General features: G+C 35.3%; 1 protein-coding gene across 1 annotated transcript in view; it reads left to right on the top strand.

Annotated features, from left to right (window-relative positions):
- Positions 1 to 15,595, top strand: part of COLEC12 (collectin subfamily member 12) — a 93,864-nt gene that overhangs the window by 73,929 nt on the left and 4,340 nt on the right. Inside the window, exons 3-8 of the mRNA XM_039332161.1 lie at positions 984 to 1,106; positions 3,676 to 3,774; positions 4,457 to 5,503; positions 10,637 to 11,107; positions 12,526 to 12,662; positions 15,471 to 15,580. Of these exons, the coding sequence (XP_039188095.1) occupies positions 984 to 1,106; positions 3,676 to 3,774; positions 4,457 to 5,503; positions 10,637 to 11,107; positions 12,526 to 12,662; positions 15,471 to 15,580 (1,987 nt within the window). The remainder of the gene's footprint in view (positions 1 to 983; positions 1,107 to 3,675; positions 3,775 to 4,456; positions 5,504 to 10,636; positions 11,108 to 12,525; positions 12,663 to 15,470; positions 15,581 to 15,595) is intronic.

Genomic DNA, 15,595 nt, shown 5'->3' with positions numbered 1-15,595 from the left:
TTAGGAACTTTTAATCTACTAATGAATACTGGGAAATTCATTGTACAGCTTTTTGCTCCTAACAAAAGCAGTCAGGGACTAAAGCTCTCCCCAGTTTCACTTACATTGCATTCATTTTAGTTACATTTACAGAGATGATTCAGGGCTGAGATATTTAATTTTAATAGAAGCAAACGTGAGAAAATATGTGACTGTAAGAAGGGCACAAAGTGTCCTGTTGCAATTTATTTGTGCCCTTCTTACAGTCAGATATTGTCTCATTTTTTTTGTTGATACTTTTGTTTGCTCTTAATTTGACCAAATTAGCATATAGTCAATTTCTAGAGTTCAATAATAATGTTTTGGGTTGATCAATTCTGTATTTATTTTACCTGTTAGGTAAGTAGTTATAGTTTGAATGCTTTAAGTAGAGCAGAAGCTTTTCTGAAAAACACAATTCTAGGTAAAACCCACAGAATGCATGTTTCTGATTTCTAGTTGCTTGAATCAAAACTCTTATTAATAAGATTTAAAAAATGTGTGTGTGGTGTTTATGCATTTGGGAACCTGAATATTTTAATAGCAATGTAAAGGATAGTTATTTACCATACTTTCTTAGGTGAAGGAATAACTTTTGGTATGCAAAACAACGTGTTACTATCATTTAGGAATCCTGGTCCATACTTGAGGGAAATGGGCAGGCTAGAAACATGATATATAAATAAATAAAATTACATGTATGCAGCATGTACATTGAATGTTATATATGAATAACTTATCTCTGTCTATCAATAGATAGACTGGTTGATTAACTGGCTGAACTTGCATTGAATATAATGTCTGACTGTCTCTTATCAGACCAATAAATTAAGTGATTATGAGTAATCAGTAAACCACATTTAATTTTAGCCTTATGCAGACTTTCAAATAAATATCTTCAGATTAGCTAATTACAAAATAATTAAATATAAAGAGGAATCTAAATTCTGAATTTTATTTTATAGGTATTCAAGAAGGAACACAATGCACCAAGTGTAAAAGTAACTGGGCACTGAAATTTTCTATCATACTTTTGTATATATTATGTGCGCTGCTAGTAATAACAGTAGCTGTCTTGGGATACAAAGGTAAGTTCCATATCTATAATAATAGCTGCATATTGAGTCCAAGAAAAAATTACCATAAAAAAGCAATTAATTAAATCAGTGTGATTTCAGAATATGTCAGAAATGAAAGCAAATGGTAATCATCCTTATTATTTTCCATGGTAGCCTATTAGTTAATTCCTCATCCTAAATAATTACTTAAATAGGGTAAGATTACCAATCTCAGATTATTAAATTATAAAAATGGAAGAAATTAGGACAAACAAAGATAGTTGTTGTTCCGTCTTTTATAATATTACTGTATTTAGGGAACAGGTGTGTAACAGACGCTCAGTATTTCAGTTAAATTTCACTGACTGTTCTTCAAATACAGCTTATTAATTGATTTCAGTTTAAGGACTGGATGGATACACAAACAACTTGGATAATATTTAAACGTCAATAGTAGTGGGACATTTGAATGTGTCAGTACTCTGCATTTATTATCTACCTGTTGAAATGCAGGTAAACAGCATGTTACCTTTCTTTATTAGAGATTCCAGTTTCCATAGAAATGGCAAGAGCAAGAGTACTTGTGGCATTCTGGCCAAAATGTCAAAACTGGACAATAATTTCCATATTACAGATAGTCCTCAATTTAACAATTATTTGTTTAGCAGCTGCTTGAAATGGCACGGAAAAAAAGGTCCTTATATTTATAACTGTTGCAGCATATCCACAGTCACATGATTAAAATTTGGGTGCTTGGAACTGGCATGTACTTACAAGGGTTGCAGAGTCCTGGAGTGTGTTATGTGATCACCCTCTGTCACTTTCCTAGCCAGCTTCCAACAAGCCAAATTAATGGGGGAATAGCTGGGTTCATTTAACAGCCAAATGATTCTCTGAACAACTGCAATGATTTGCTTAACAACCATGGCAATAAAGATTATAAAATCAGGTGTAAGTCATTTAACAACCACCTTGCTTAGCAACGGAAATTCTGATCCCAATTGTGATCATAAATTGAGGACTACCTGTATTAGTTAGGGATGCTGCATTTGATATCAGTACAATTAAGATTGATAACCTTTATCTATCTTAGTAAAAAGCATTATGTAAAATTCTGAATTAACTAAAGCCACAATAGTGGTTTAAAAAGGAAAATAAATATATTGTATATTGTGAGTCTAAAAGAAAGGGAAAGGATGTATTGGATCTGACTGGAGGCTTATGAAAGCTCATTATAAATGCATGAATAAATGAAAGAACTAAAATAAATGTCAAAGTATGCAACAGCATTATAATAATAGTTATGGGAAAGTAAGAATGATATATTGATTATAGTTACATGTTAGAACTCCAGTAAATGATAATAAATAATGATTTTAAAAAAGAGAGAGATTATTAGTTTTTAAGAAGAGACTGGACAACCATTTGTCTGAAATGGTATAGGGTTTTCTGCCTGAATTTTCTGTCCCTTCCAACTTTTTTATTATTGTTGTGTTGGTGTTATTATTATTATTATTATTATTTCATAATGTTATGAATGAATGTGATTCAGGAAAAAAATATTCTGCTAGTTGACATGAATTGGGACAAGATGAGTGAGTATAGAATGTGTGCTAAATACAGCTGGACTGAATATGAAAGTGAATGGAATGAAAGAAGGGTGTTGAATAACACAATGAATGAGTTGCAAGTAATATATGTAGAAAGAATGAATGGGTCAAGAATGAAAGGAAAGACCAAAGGAGTATGGTTGGATGAAATTAATGAAGTCTTGAAAAAGTGAAAGGTGAGAAGTTTAAAGAACAAAAGACAGTGCAGAAAGCAGCTTATAGAAAATATAGAAAGGTATAGAGCAGGGGTATACAACCTTGGCTCTTTTATGACTTCAACTCCCAGAATTCCTGAGCCAGCTATGCTTATACAAAATATAGAGGTTATAAAAAATATAGAAAGCTATAGAGCAGGGGTAGGCAACCTTGGCTCTTTTATGCTGGCTCAAGAATTCTGGAAGTTGAAGTCCACGAGTCATAAAAGAGCCAAGGTTGCCTACCCCTGGTATAGAGAAAGTGTTGGTGTTAAGATAGTTTTAGCAATGTTTCCTTTTGTTTTTCTTATTTTATGCCATTACGTTTCTTTGGCTTAGCATCCCTTACCCGTTTTCTTTATTTTGCAACAGTTTAACTGAAATGTAATAATGTGACAGACATCCATGTACATATGCTTAAAAACATCACAAAATCATCATTTTCTTCTCATTTAATACTCACATTAACACTGGCTCCAGTGTCATTGTTGCCTTGCCAGAAAGTAGTTTTTTGTATTCTTTCTTAATTAAATGTCTTATCCATAATATGTATAAGACATTCAACACTATACAGCGCAATAATTATATAAATTATTTTTGTGCAAAATTATTTTAATTCTTGTAGTTTCTCTGAAGCCTTTATGAGCTATGGTTAGTGGTACAATGGTCTTTAGTTAATATTAAATGCCATTAGAATCTGGCATAAAATATTTGCTAAAGTGTGAAAAGATATTTTAACTTTCAATCTTTTATCAAAATTGATCAATGCTAAAACATTGCTTTCTTCTGTTCTAGTTGTAGAAAAAATGGACAATGTTTCTGATGACATGGAAGATTCACGTCAACGATGCAGTAAGAAATTTTTAGAAGTGAAGGATGATTTAAAGAAACTGGGTAAGTAATATGAATGAACTGGTTAAGTAAATGATAAAATTATTATGCCTTCATCACAAAATACTAAAATTGGAATCAGTAGTAATTGTTTTTACAGTGGTTGGTTATAGATTCCTTAAAAGATTAGTTTAATTTGTTAATGGTTCATCTTTAAGCTTTCAAACTCTGAATCCTGCACTTTATACAGTACCACACTGAATGAATGCATATACGAATTAGGCATTTACTCATTATAAAGCTAACTAAAGTATTGTTAAGTCTATTAAAGCTAAGATCAATCTCTTGGGTAAATGGGATATTGGCAAACACAGTTTTCACCCTTCTGAAACATACAGTTAGACAGATTTTTCTTGTCTGAGACCATGGTGAGCTTCTGAGAGTGAAAACAGATGATACTGATCTAGGTTTACTGGCGGTCTTTCTATAAAAGAGAATTCATATGCTTTTTGTATGCCTTTAATTTTCTATGTTTCAGTGACCCTTCCACCAGCCTTGTAAATAGAAATTAGTTTGTATTAATTCAGAGTTTCTCAACACAAACTGATGTTCATTAGCAATTCCCCAAATAAGTTTGTTTATGTATTGGCTTATCCTTCTGTTTGTATAATGAAGTAAACTCTGTTAAACTCTTCTTCTGATAAGTAACAAATGTGAACATTTATCAGTTTCCTGTGTCTTTCAGATTATCAAGCTGAAGAGAAAGCCAGGAGTACAAACACAGAGCTTTCAAGTTTCAAAAATGATATCCTAGCCTTCCGCCAGCAACTTCATGAGATTTCAGAGAAAACCACAAAGAACAAAGATACACTGGAAAAGTTACAAGAATCTGGTAGCATGTTAAATGACTGGCAAAATCAAATGAATAGTGTTTTGGACAGCAACTCTTTCATTATGAAAAATATCAACAAAACCCTTCAAGCTTACAATGGCTACATCAATGATCTCCAACAAGACACAAGTAACATTCAAACAAGCTTGCAAAGCCAAATGTACTCACATAATGTAGTCATATTGAATCTAAATAATCTTAACCAGACACAGGTTCAGCAAACAAGTCTTATCAGTGCTTTGCAGAAATCTGTGGATGACACAAGTCAGACTATCCAAAGAATCAAAAATGACTTTCAAAACCTTCAGCAGGTTGCCCTCCAAGCACGGAAAGATACTGACTGGCTTAAAGAGAAAGTGCAGAATTTGCAAGTATTAGCAGCTAATAATTCAGTTATGACCAAAGCTAATAATGATACACTTGAGGATATGAGCAGTCAGTTAAACTCATTCAGTGGACAGATGGAGAATATCACTACTATTGCTCAAGCCAATGAACAAAGTTTGAAGAGTCTCCAAGAACACTATAAAGAATATGAAAACAGAACATCTGTCAAATTTAACCAGCAAGAAAACCTATTTTATAACTTTGAGACAGATATGGTCAACATTATTAGTAATATTAGCTACACTGCCCATCACTTACGGACACTAACCAGCAATCTTAATGATGTCAGGACAACGTGCACAGATACTCTTAGTAAGCATACAGATGAGCTGACTTTTATGAACAACACATTAGCAAATATTCGTTTTGATGCTACTACTTTAAGGATGCAGCAGGATGTGATGCGGACACGATTAGATATTGAAATAGCCAATTTATCAGTAATAATGGAAGAAATGAAGCTGGTAGATTCTAAACATGGCCAACTGATTAAAAATTTCACAATATTGCAAGGTAAGTACTGGATGACTTTTCCAAAACAGATATTGGTATTGATTTTCATATTGTCAAGGATACCTCAGATTTCCAGCTCCATATGGATTTCAGAAGCATTGTAGGAAAATAAATATGGTGATTACATCATGTCCTGGCTTTCTGTAAAGTTGGAGGCAGAGAAGGGAATAGAAGGGTAGGAAGAAACAGTAGGTCAGCTTTTTAGATTAGAACTACACTTTTCTCTTATCAGTAATAATATTTTAATCATATGTCTCCCAGGGTCACTGTTGTGAGATATGTGGCCATATATATTGTTTAAATAAATAAAATTTTAAAACATCAAGCAAAATATTCATAACAGTCATATAACCCCTAAAACTGTTATAAACCCACTGTATTGTATTATTGCTGTTTATAGATTTTAGACTGTCTTAGAGAAGTAGCTTTATTTTTTTAATATTACATTTACAGGTGCTTCTGTGCCTCATAATTCATTAATATAAATTTGTTAATCTCAAAATCATAATTTTCAGAACACTGTACACAACACATATTTGATTAACAAGGCACATGAATTTTATTTACAGAGAGTATAAATAATACTTGAATTTATTCCTGAAGATTGGTGATTGAACTGAACTGAAGGTTGGGCTTACAAATTTCAATTAGCAGATCTATACATTGTATGCCAAATTTATTTGAGAGGCTTATTTTGAAGATCTGTAACAATGATGTGAATTAGAGAAACATTATACCTATGCAAAGTGAGTCTAGTTTGACAAAATATTATTTGCCCTGTTCAGACACTGTGCTTTACTTCATTGAAATGAAGAGGTGATCTGATGGAATTGTTCCTTAATGAAACTATTTGGGTGATTTTTCAATGGTTTCTGGTCAGTTCTTTTCACCTCCTCCTCCTCCAGTACTGGTTGAGAGTCTTGCAATCATGGAATTGCCTGCAGCATTTACTGAAGCTATGTAGCCTAGAAAACCCCCCGTGTTCCCACAGAACAAGGTGCAATATGCTTGTTTTGCCCTTAAGAGCAAGGAGGTCCACATTGCTTCACAAAGTAGCTTTGCGGCAGTTCAGACCTTCTGGAAGTAAAAACTGATTCAAAGCTTGTACAACCATGAAACATCCATCTTTTCCTTCTGTCAATGTAGCCTAACCAAAGATGTTTAATCCATTAAACTTTTCTCAGCTTTGGAACTTTTATTCCAGAATGTTGCAGCATTATAAGATTATATAAAGAAACAGGTAGGTTTAGCTATAAAATTTGATAGCGTAAGATTTAGTGATGGTTTAGTTAAAAAAGATCTAGCAATAATGGAAGAACAGTTGGACAAAGGTTGAAGCAGCATAGAAAAAGTTACCCCAGCATCAACATTTCATTTAAGCACTACTAATTACAATGATCTAGATAGACCAGGAGGCTGGCTGAGGAATTCTGGGAGTTGAAGTCCACAAGTTATAAAAGGGCCAAGTTTGAAGACCCTTGGTTTAGACCAGTGGTTCTCAGGTTACTTTATTCCTGTATCTAAGAATCTGTGCCCTCAAACACATAACCAAACAATCTTTTTTTTTTTTAAAAGCGGTAATATGTTTGCAAATATTCTGCTACTATTTGTAGCTACTGTATGCTACTATCTGTTTTGGTATTCTTATGGACTTAAACATTGCAATAATACTTTTGAACTAATAATGGTAAGATAATGAGCAAGCTCGTTGAGATTGAAGCAATGTTTGCCAATCTGGAACTTCTTTCTCTAAGCCAAAATAAAATAAAAAAGTAAAAATAATTAAATAATTAAATAATGAAAGGAAACAAACTAGCATAAATGTTATTTTGTCCTCAAAGAGGCTGCTGCAACCCTGAGTGCTAAGAAACACTGTGAAAAATGCTGAGTTCCTCAAAACTTTCAGCTGTAGACTAGCAATTCTGCCTTCCTTCTCTGCCCTATTTTCCTCTCTTGCATTTTTTTTTTATGATTTTGGAAGGGAAATGTGTGTCATAAACTACTGTGGTACTGGATACCACTTGTTGAGAAACATTGGTATAGACTACAAGCTATTTGTTGTATAATTTAAATACAGATTATGTGAAAATGTGTTATTAACATAGTAGGGTTATCGCTGTTTTGTTTTTGGTTTTTTTGCTATTCTTAAGTTCATATCCCTCTATCTGACTTTTCTTTTGGAGCTAATTTCTAAAACAAAATGTAATAAATGAATCAACTTGTATCACTTGTTTAAGATGCCAATTTCTAGTAAGGAGAACAATACTGTATTGCATTAGTTGTTATAACATTATTCCTCAAACAACTCAATTTTAAAAAAATAACTGCAAGGTAAAATTGGTCCATTATATGTCTAGTTTGTTGTGAACTTTTGGTTTACTGATTATGCTGAAGTATCTTAAAATCATAGATGAAAATTGTTATTTAGGTATTCAGGTCTGTCCACTCCTCCAAGCAGGAATCCAAATTAAAGCATCTATGGCAGATATTTATTTATTTGTTAGATTTATATCTATACCTTTACTTTTGAAGCTCAAGGTTATGTAGCACTTTTTATTTCATTTTCTCCACAACAATATGCTGAAGTATTGAGCTGAGTGAATGGCTCCAAAGAACTTGGATTTTACTCAGTTCTAACCCAACATCTTAACAACTACCCCATGTGGCATCTCCCCTATAGGTATGTTCAAGAATTACGTAGTGTTTCGTTTCTTCTTGTATATACACAGTGAATGATAGCCCACTACATCTCTGGAAACCTGGTTCTACTATCAAATCATTCTTATTGTTAGTAATCAATATCAGTCTTTTTGTAATTTGTATCCATTATTTTGTATCGGGCTCTCCAGAACAAATGAGAATAATTTAGAATCCTAAACTTTTGTAATATCCTATCTGAAGAGTGCTGTCATATTCCCACTCAATCTTTTCTCATCAAGGCCAAACATTCCTAGTTCCTTCAATCTTTTTTTATAATACTTGGTTTCTAATCTCTGGTTGTCCAATTCATTTGAATCCTTTTTGAAGAGTGGTGCCCAGAACTGGACAAAATGTTACTAGTGGGACTGTCAAAGGAAAGAAAAGGAAGTAATGTTTTCCATGACTTGAAAACTATACTTCACTTGATGCAGCCTAAAATTGCATTTTCTTATTTGCATTCATATGTTATTATTATTGAGTCATACTCAGAGTGCAATCAGCTATTATTCCAAGTTCTTTTCCAGTACTGGTAAGCCAGCTATTCCCCATCCTGTAGTTCAGCATTTAAATTCTTTTCCTGAATGTATAACTTTAAATTTGTCTCCCTTAAATTGCATCCTATTATTTTCAGCCTATCTTTCTAACCTATTATTTTGAATTTTATTTTAGTCTTCCAGGGAAGTACAGTATGTGCCATCTACAAATATTTTAAATGTTCCATTTATCTCCTCATCCAGATAATTAATAAAAATGCTGAATACTTATTCCATTAATTAATCATCATGAACTATTATTTACAACTCAGTTTTATTCATTTAATGCTTATACCTTCCACCCCGTCCACATCCATCTAAACTTGCATTCTTGGTGGATTAGATTCAGATGCTCTTGCCTTGGTGTTACCATCAGTGATTTATGTTACAAGCTGGAAGGTGGAATAATTTTATCTATTAACAGGACTCTTTTTTCCAGTCTCCCTATGATAAATGATCATTGCATTAGGCCACAACTAATTAGGCAGAATTTCCTGACATAGCCTAGTCCACATACTTGTTTTGTATCTTAGCCATGTTAACAATAACTTTTTCATTAGCCTAGCTACTAAAAAGGATTATACAGTCTTTGTGCTGGCCTCTGACACACAGGAGAGCTTTAATGAAAAGTTTTAAACTATTCCTAGAGCGGAATTTTTGCCATTTTACTGAAAAGCATACTGAAATATATGAAGGCTTTGTATTAAATCACTAAAGTGTTAAAAGGAAAGTACTCTCTCTCAGCCCAACAGGGTGGTCGTTGTGGGAAAAATAGGAGGAAGAAGGAGTATTAGGTATGTTTATCACCTAGAGTTGTTTATAAAAATAGTAAAGGTGGGATAAAATTAAATAAATAAAACAAATAAAACAGGAAATACATATCACATCAGAACTTATCTTTAATGTTTAGTATGCCTTTCTGGATTTCATATATATTGTCTATATACTGGTCTATTTTCCATCTCTGGAAAAGAAATGAAAATATCTTATATTTCTGAAGTTTTCACTACTAGTTTTCACTACCCTATAATCATGTATCTATTGCATTATGCATATGTCATAAATAGAATATGTCACTATCTGAAAAACAGCCCAATCTTGGGAAGACACTTAGCAAAACTTTTTCTTCTTGTAAATGAAACTTTTTTGTTTACAACTTCATGAAAATGAGATATTTTTTATTTAGTCAACTTTCAAAAATTGAGTTTCCTCAGTTTCATGAAATTGAGATTTCTCTCTTTTTGAGATCTTTAGATATTTTTATCAGCAAGAGAACATGAAAAGATATAGAATTTTTAAAAGCTTTTCCAATAGTTTTAATAGTTTTTTATTTTACCTAATAAACTTTTTCCTTGAACATGAATTTTATAAGAGTTCCACCACTTTTTAAACTTTCTTCTGTAAATATGTCTCTCATCACTTGGAAAGTTAATCGAATTTGCTTTGTTTAACTTGTGACCGTAATGAATAGAAAAGCAAGGAAAAATTAAAATATGGTCATTGAATCACCCTCATACTTGTATCAAATAAAAATACAAATAAGAAGAAAGCTTGATAAAATTTTGGATATTTTTTGATGTAACACTGAATCATGTAAACAAATTAAACAACCTAAACAAATATGGCCAATTTCCTTGATCTTTTAAGGAAACTGTAAACAACTATTTAAAACAAAATCATTTAGTTTTAGTTTTCTATTGACTTGTCTTGTGATAAAGACACACTTACAGATTCAGTTTTCTTGAGTTCTTTGGAGGAGCCCAGTTATTTTTAAAAATATTTAGACATTGATTTAAATCTAAAGTAGAAATATATTTTTAGTACTAAGAACTGTTTGCTATTTTATTACATTAGATTATTTCATTAATCGTCTGACCTTCACATATTCATGTTATTGTAGGTCCTCCAGGTCCAAGAGGATCCAAAGGTGACAGAGGACCCCAAGGTCCAATTGGACTTACTGGGCCCAAGGGTCAAAAAGGAGACAAAGGTGAACCAGGACCTCCAGGACCTCAAGGTGAAAAGGGACCAAGCGGCCCATCTGGACCACCAGGAGAACAGGGTGACAAAGGTTCCAGAGGTTCACCTGGATCTAAAGGCCAGAGAGGTTCACCTGGAAAGACTGGGCTACCTGGTCCTAGTGGAGATCCAGGGGTCCCTGGATCACTTGGCAAAGATGGACCCCCAGGTCCACAAGGCCCACCTGGAATCCCAGGTTTTCAAGGAGTTCCTGGTCAACCAGGTGCCGCTGGTCCTCGTGGATTGCCTGGTTTTCCAGGTGTACCTGGACTACGCGGTCCTCCAGGCGAGCCTGGTCCTCCTGGACCACGAGGTCCAGGAATAGCTATGGCCCTACAAAGTGAGACTAACGGTAAGCTGTTAACATACCTACTATCTGTCTGTGTGCTTCACTGTATATTTATTACCAATGTATAAAAGTATGGTTTGAAACTATGTTGACTATTGGATTGGATTGTAGTCTGTGTACATATTGCAATGGAAGTTTGCAGGCTTTATCTGTTCAAGTCTCCAACTAGCTTGAAATGAACATCATAGTCCTTAAATCTATGGTTTCTAAGAAAGAACAGAAAAGCAATTCTTCCTTTTTCTCTCAGAATTCCTCACAATCTGTTTCAGAGTGATTAGTGCTTGGATTCAGACACCTAATCTATCACATTACACAAGAGAAATGGTCTGAGCCCATAAAGCACATTTTTTTTATTTCTCACCTACTCTAAAGCTTCTCTCTATAGTGTTAAGAAGACAATGTAATTTTGAACCTTGTTATAACTCCTAGTATTTTGTAAAATTATATTTTTAAAAATTGGGTGTTCAAACTGACCAATTCCTCTTCCCCATCTTTTAATTTTTTTCTCTTCCGTTAACTGATATCTACATTTGGTGATATTTAAAGTTCATTAAACAGCCTGATTTTTCATTAAGCTTTCTTTTCTTTTTTAATTCACAAAATGATTTCTATATTACTGAAGAACCCACATACATATATGCAAGACAAATAATTATCCCTTGTAATAATGGGAAAACAAAGTTATATGGAAAAATGGGCAAAACATGATATATCTCCATTATTCCTGTTAAAACCTGATAAATAATTGTGTAGGATTGTTCAAATCTCATTGTTAACGTTTGTTTCAGAATGGATTAGAAAAATAGTTTTGATACATGAAAAAAATATGGATGCTTTTCAAAATTTATCTTGCAATTATATTGTTAAACTGAGTTTTTTGTTTATGATAAACTAGAAATGATTTGAAGGCCAATTTGATAGAAAAGGATGGTTGCAACTAAAAATAATGGAAGTTCCATTTCAACAATAGTCTGAATAGATAATTACTTTTTCACATTGCTTGGCTTCTAATGGTTTTATTCAAAACTATATCTAGTAGGGTTCTGAGTGCTTCAAGAGTAAGTCAGAAGTTCTCTTGGGTTTTACACAACCATGGTGGCTCCCTGGTGCTTATTTAAAGCAGGTGCATCTTTTCTCAGGCTTCTGTGTGAGTTTTTGGGGGGGAAAGATGCTGTGGTTTCAAAAGTGGCACTGACTTTAGTGGATTTTGGGTTGTTAAACTAGAGGTATCTTTTTTCAGTCCATAATAAAGCCCAGAAAAAAACCAGCCTGCCTTAACATATAGCAGGGTGCTGTTGTGTGCCCCTGAGGTCTGAAGTATTTCTTCCAAATCATTTTCAAAGAGTGCAGAGCCCAAATTTCTGAGGGAGGATTAAGTTTTCATTCTCATGAGGGTTTATTGCAAGTGTTTCATGTTACAGGTTGTCCTGTTTACTGGAAGAACTTTTCAGGCAACTGTTACTACTTTTCAAACGAAAGAGCCATTTTTGAAGATGCAAAGCTTTTCTGCGAAGAGAAATCATCTCATTTGGTTTTCATCAATAGCAAAGAGGAACAGGTATAAAACTCCATCTAGCATGCTGTTAGATTTAAATAGTAAAAAAGAGCATTACTTCCAGCCAGGGCAGTTGACAGTGATTGGAATTGAGTAGGTTAGACACGACAGACAGAAAGCATCTTATATGTTGCAGAATCCAATCTGGGTTGGTCACCGGGACCAGAGGTTTAGTCTTCCGAGCTTTTGAACTTGTGCCGGAGCCCATCCTCAGTGAACTTATCTCTCAACAAGTGTGTGACTAAAGATTAAACCTCTGGTCCCGGTGACCAACCCAGGTTGGATACTGCAACATTACCATGGGACACGTATATTTGCCTTTGTTAATTTTATAGCTAATAATAATAATAACAACAACAACTTTATTGTCACTTTGAATGTGGCATACCTCAAAATGAAATTTCGTTGCATACAGCTCTCAAAGAGTCACCACCTCCGATATACACTCGTTTGTGGCCAGCTCAAGTTACAATTCTTCCATTTTAGTCTCTATGGAGTGAACGATGGCAAAGAGGACAGATGGAAGCAGAGCTCCATGTAGATTAGCCGTCAAATTAGCTTGTATTCCTGCATGACAACCTTGCCTCTTTTCCTTTTTCTGACCCTGTTTCATCCACCTTTTCCTTAAAGAGGGCTTGCTCCTTTTCGCCCCTGGAGAATGCTGCCGCCACCAAAAGCCTTTCCCTTCATCTGGGCATGCTGATAGCCTCATCTAGTTCCTTTGCTTCATTAGCCATTAAGGTCTCATAAATATAAACATCTGACTAAAGATAATCAGAAGGGATGATCAGAGAATTGCAGTCTTACTATAAAAAGTCAGCAAAAAATACAAGTAGTCCTTGTTTAGCAACTGCCTCATTTTGTTTGAAGTTATGATGGTGATAAAAATGTAACCTTGTTACCAATCCTTGCATTTACTTTGCTGTAAAGCAAAGGAAAGCTGAAGTGAGAGTGTAAGGTTGTAAGGTCAACAACTGAGTTGCTGCTCCCATTTTGCTCAACAACTGAGTTGCTGCTCCCATTTGAGGATTACTTGTATTTGCACGGAAGATCAACCTCACTTGTTATAGGACAGTGATGGCGAACCTTTTAGAGACCGAGTACCCAAAAACTGGCCCTGCCCCTGGTCCACCCCCTGCTCTGTCCCCCATTCCCCGTCCCGCTTGCCCACAGGACCACTCACCGCCTCCAGAACCCACCGCAGATCTCCCAGGCAGCCCAGCAGTGCTATGGCGGTCAGGCCCTCTGTAGCATCAACTGTGCACGATGGGGTGTGAGGGCAGAGTCTTGTCTATGCTGCCTGGCTGCCATGTCCTTGGCTGTGCTGCTCTGCATAGGCCATGCTCAGGGGTGACTCTCCTTCAGGGGGTCTGCTGGAGAGGAGGTGGTCATGGCGGGAGGCAAGGCTGGGGCAACGGCACATGTGCCCACAGAGAGGGCTCCGAGTGCCACCTCTGGCACCCGTGCCATAGGTTCACCACCACTCTTATAGGAGCTTCTGATGCTGTTACCTAGGTTAAATATTCTGCTGAAAATCTATGTTGATTTTTCTTTCTTGAAATGGAGCTGTCAGATGCTGCCAGTTTGTTCAGAGCAATCCATGAGAAGAAGAGGATCTCTCACACTTTCTTACTCCACTGATATTGTGACACTTATGCCCCCACCCACTCAAATAAAAATTGTTTTTCTTTTCTAAAGCAAAATGCAAGCTAGAAGGTTGACTCAACAGAGGTGAGGGCAGGACTGGGAAAGGAATGCATACCTTCTTCCTGTCCATTTTGTCATATTAATAACTGACATTCTCACATAGCTACACTTCACTACATGACAAAACAGAGTTGAAAGCAACATAAGCAATATGTAGTTTGATCCTATGAAGAAAAATAAAAGATTGTCTCAAATGACATCTTAAGCTCAGTGTATGTGTGCAACTGTAAACTAGTGCTATGGTTGAGAAGAACATTTCCAGCCCCAGAAATAGAAATAGGGACCTTCCAAAAGGTCTTGCTGGAAATAAGGCAGAGGATATCATTCCATATGAGATGATTGTTGTAATTTCTAAAAGCTTTTGTGGGGAACATGTTGGATTTTAATTTAAGTCATGTTTCCCATTCAGCTTCCAAATTCCCTTCTCCCTAGCTCCAGAGCCCCCTGTTTATTTATTTGAAATAGTTCTTATTAGACATCTTCAAATCTGATTCCAGGGAAACTACAGCCGCATCAATATCAAGATTATGCTACTATGAGCCACTGTAAAGATAATAAAAGACAGCATTTTGTATTGAGGCGACAAATTTAAATGCTTGGTCGGCACTTACTGAGCTGATGCTCTTGTGACAGCAAGCAGGGGAAAAGAACAAGAGAGAAGTTCTTTAATAATCCCTTTTCATTCTGGCAGCAGAGCACGCCACGTGTCAAATAGACCATGTGGAAGCAACTTTTCTCACAATCTACTTTGCAGCATTTCCATTGCTAGAGAGGAAAGAAAAAAAGTCCCTCTCTTCACCTCATGTGCCATACTTGGCTATTACTGTTATCAGTGCACCTTCTTTAACCAGAAAATTGGTTGGGGAAAAGAAATTCTTGGTTTATAATGAAAAGGAGATTGGGCTGCGATTGGGAGCGTGAAAGGAAGACTGTGTTGGATGGATGCTCAGATCAAATGAGATACACCCAGAAATAGTTCCAAGCTGATTTTGCCCATAAGCTCATGTTCATGCTCAGTCACACTTTTCAAGAGGCTAGAGTAGTTTAGGGAGTCAAAACTCTGGGATGTGAAATAATGTGACCGATTCTTTCTTCTATACACAGCAATGGTTGAAAATACAAGTTATTGCAAAAGGCAGTTTCTGGATTGGTCTCACTGACTCAGTGAAGGAAGATGAGTGGCGATGGCTGGATGGCACCCTTCCAGAATACATGTGAGTGCAGGAAGG

Source organism: Crotalus tigris, unplaced genomic scaffold (assembly GCF_016545835.1).
Source record: "Crotalus tigris isolate CLP2741 ecotype Arizona unplaced genomic scaffold, ASM1654583v1 scf7180000024450.1299024, whole genome shotgun sequence".
In the NCBI taxonomy this organism is placed as follows: domain Eukaryota; kingdom Metazoa; phylum Chordata; class Lepidosauria; order Squamata; family Viperidae; genus Crotalus; species Crotalus tigris.
Note: the sequence above shows the minus strand (reverse complement) of the source record. Positions and strands in the feature narration are given on the sequence as shown.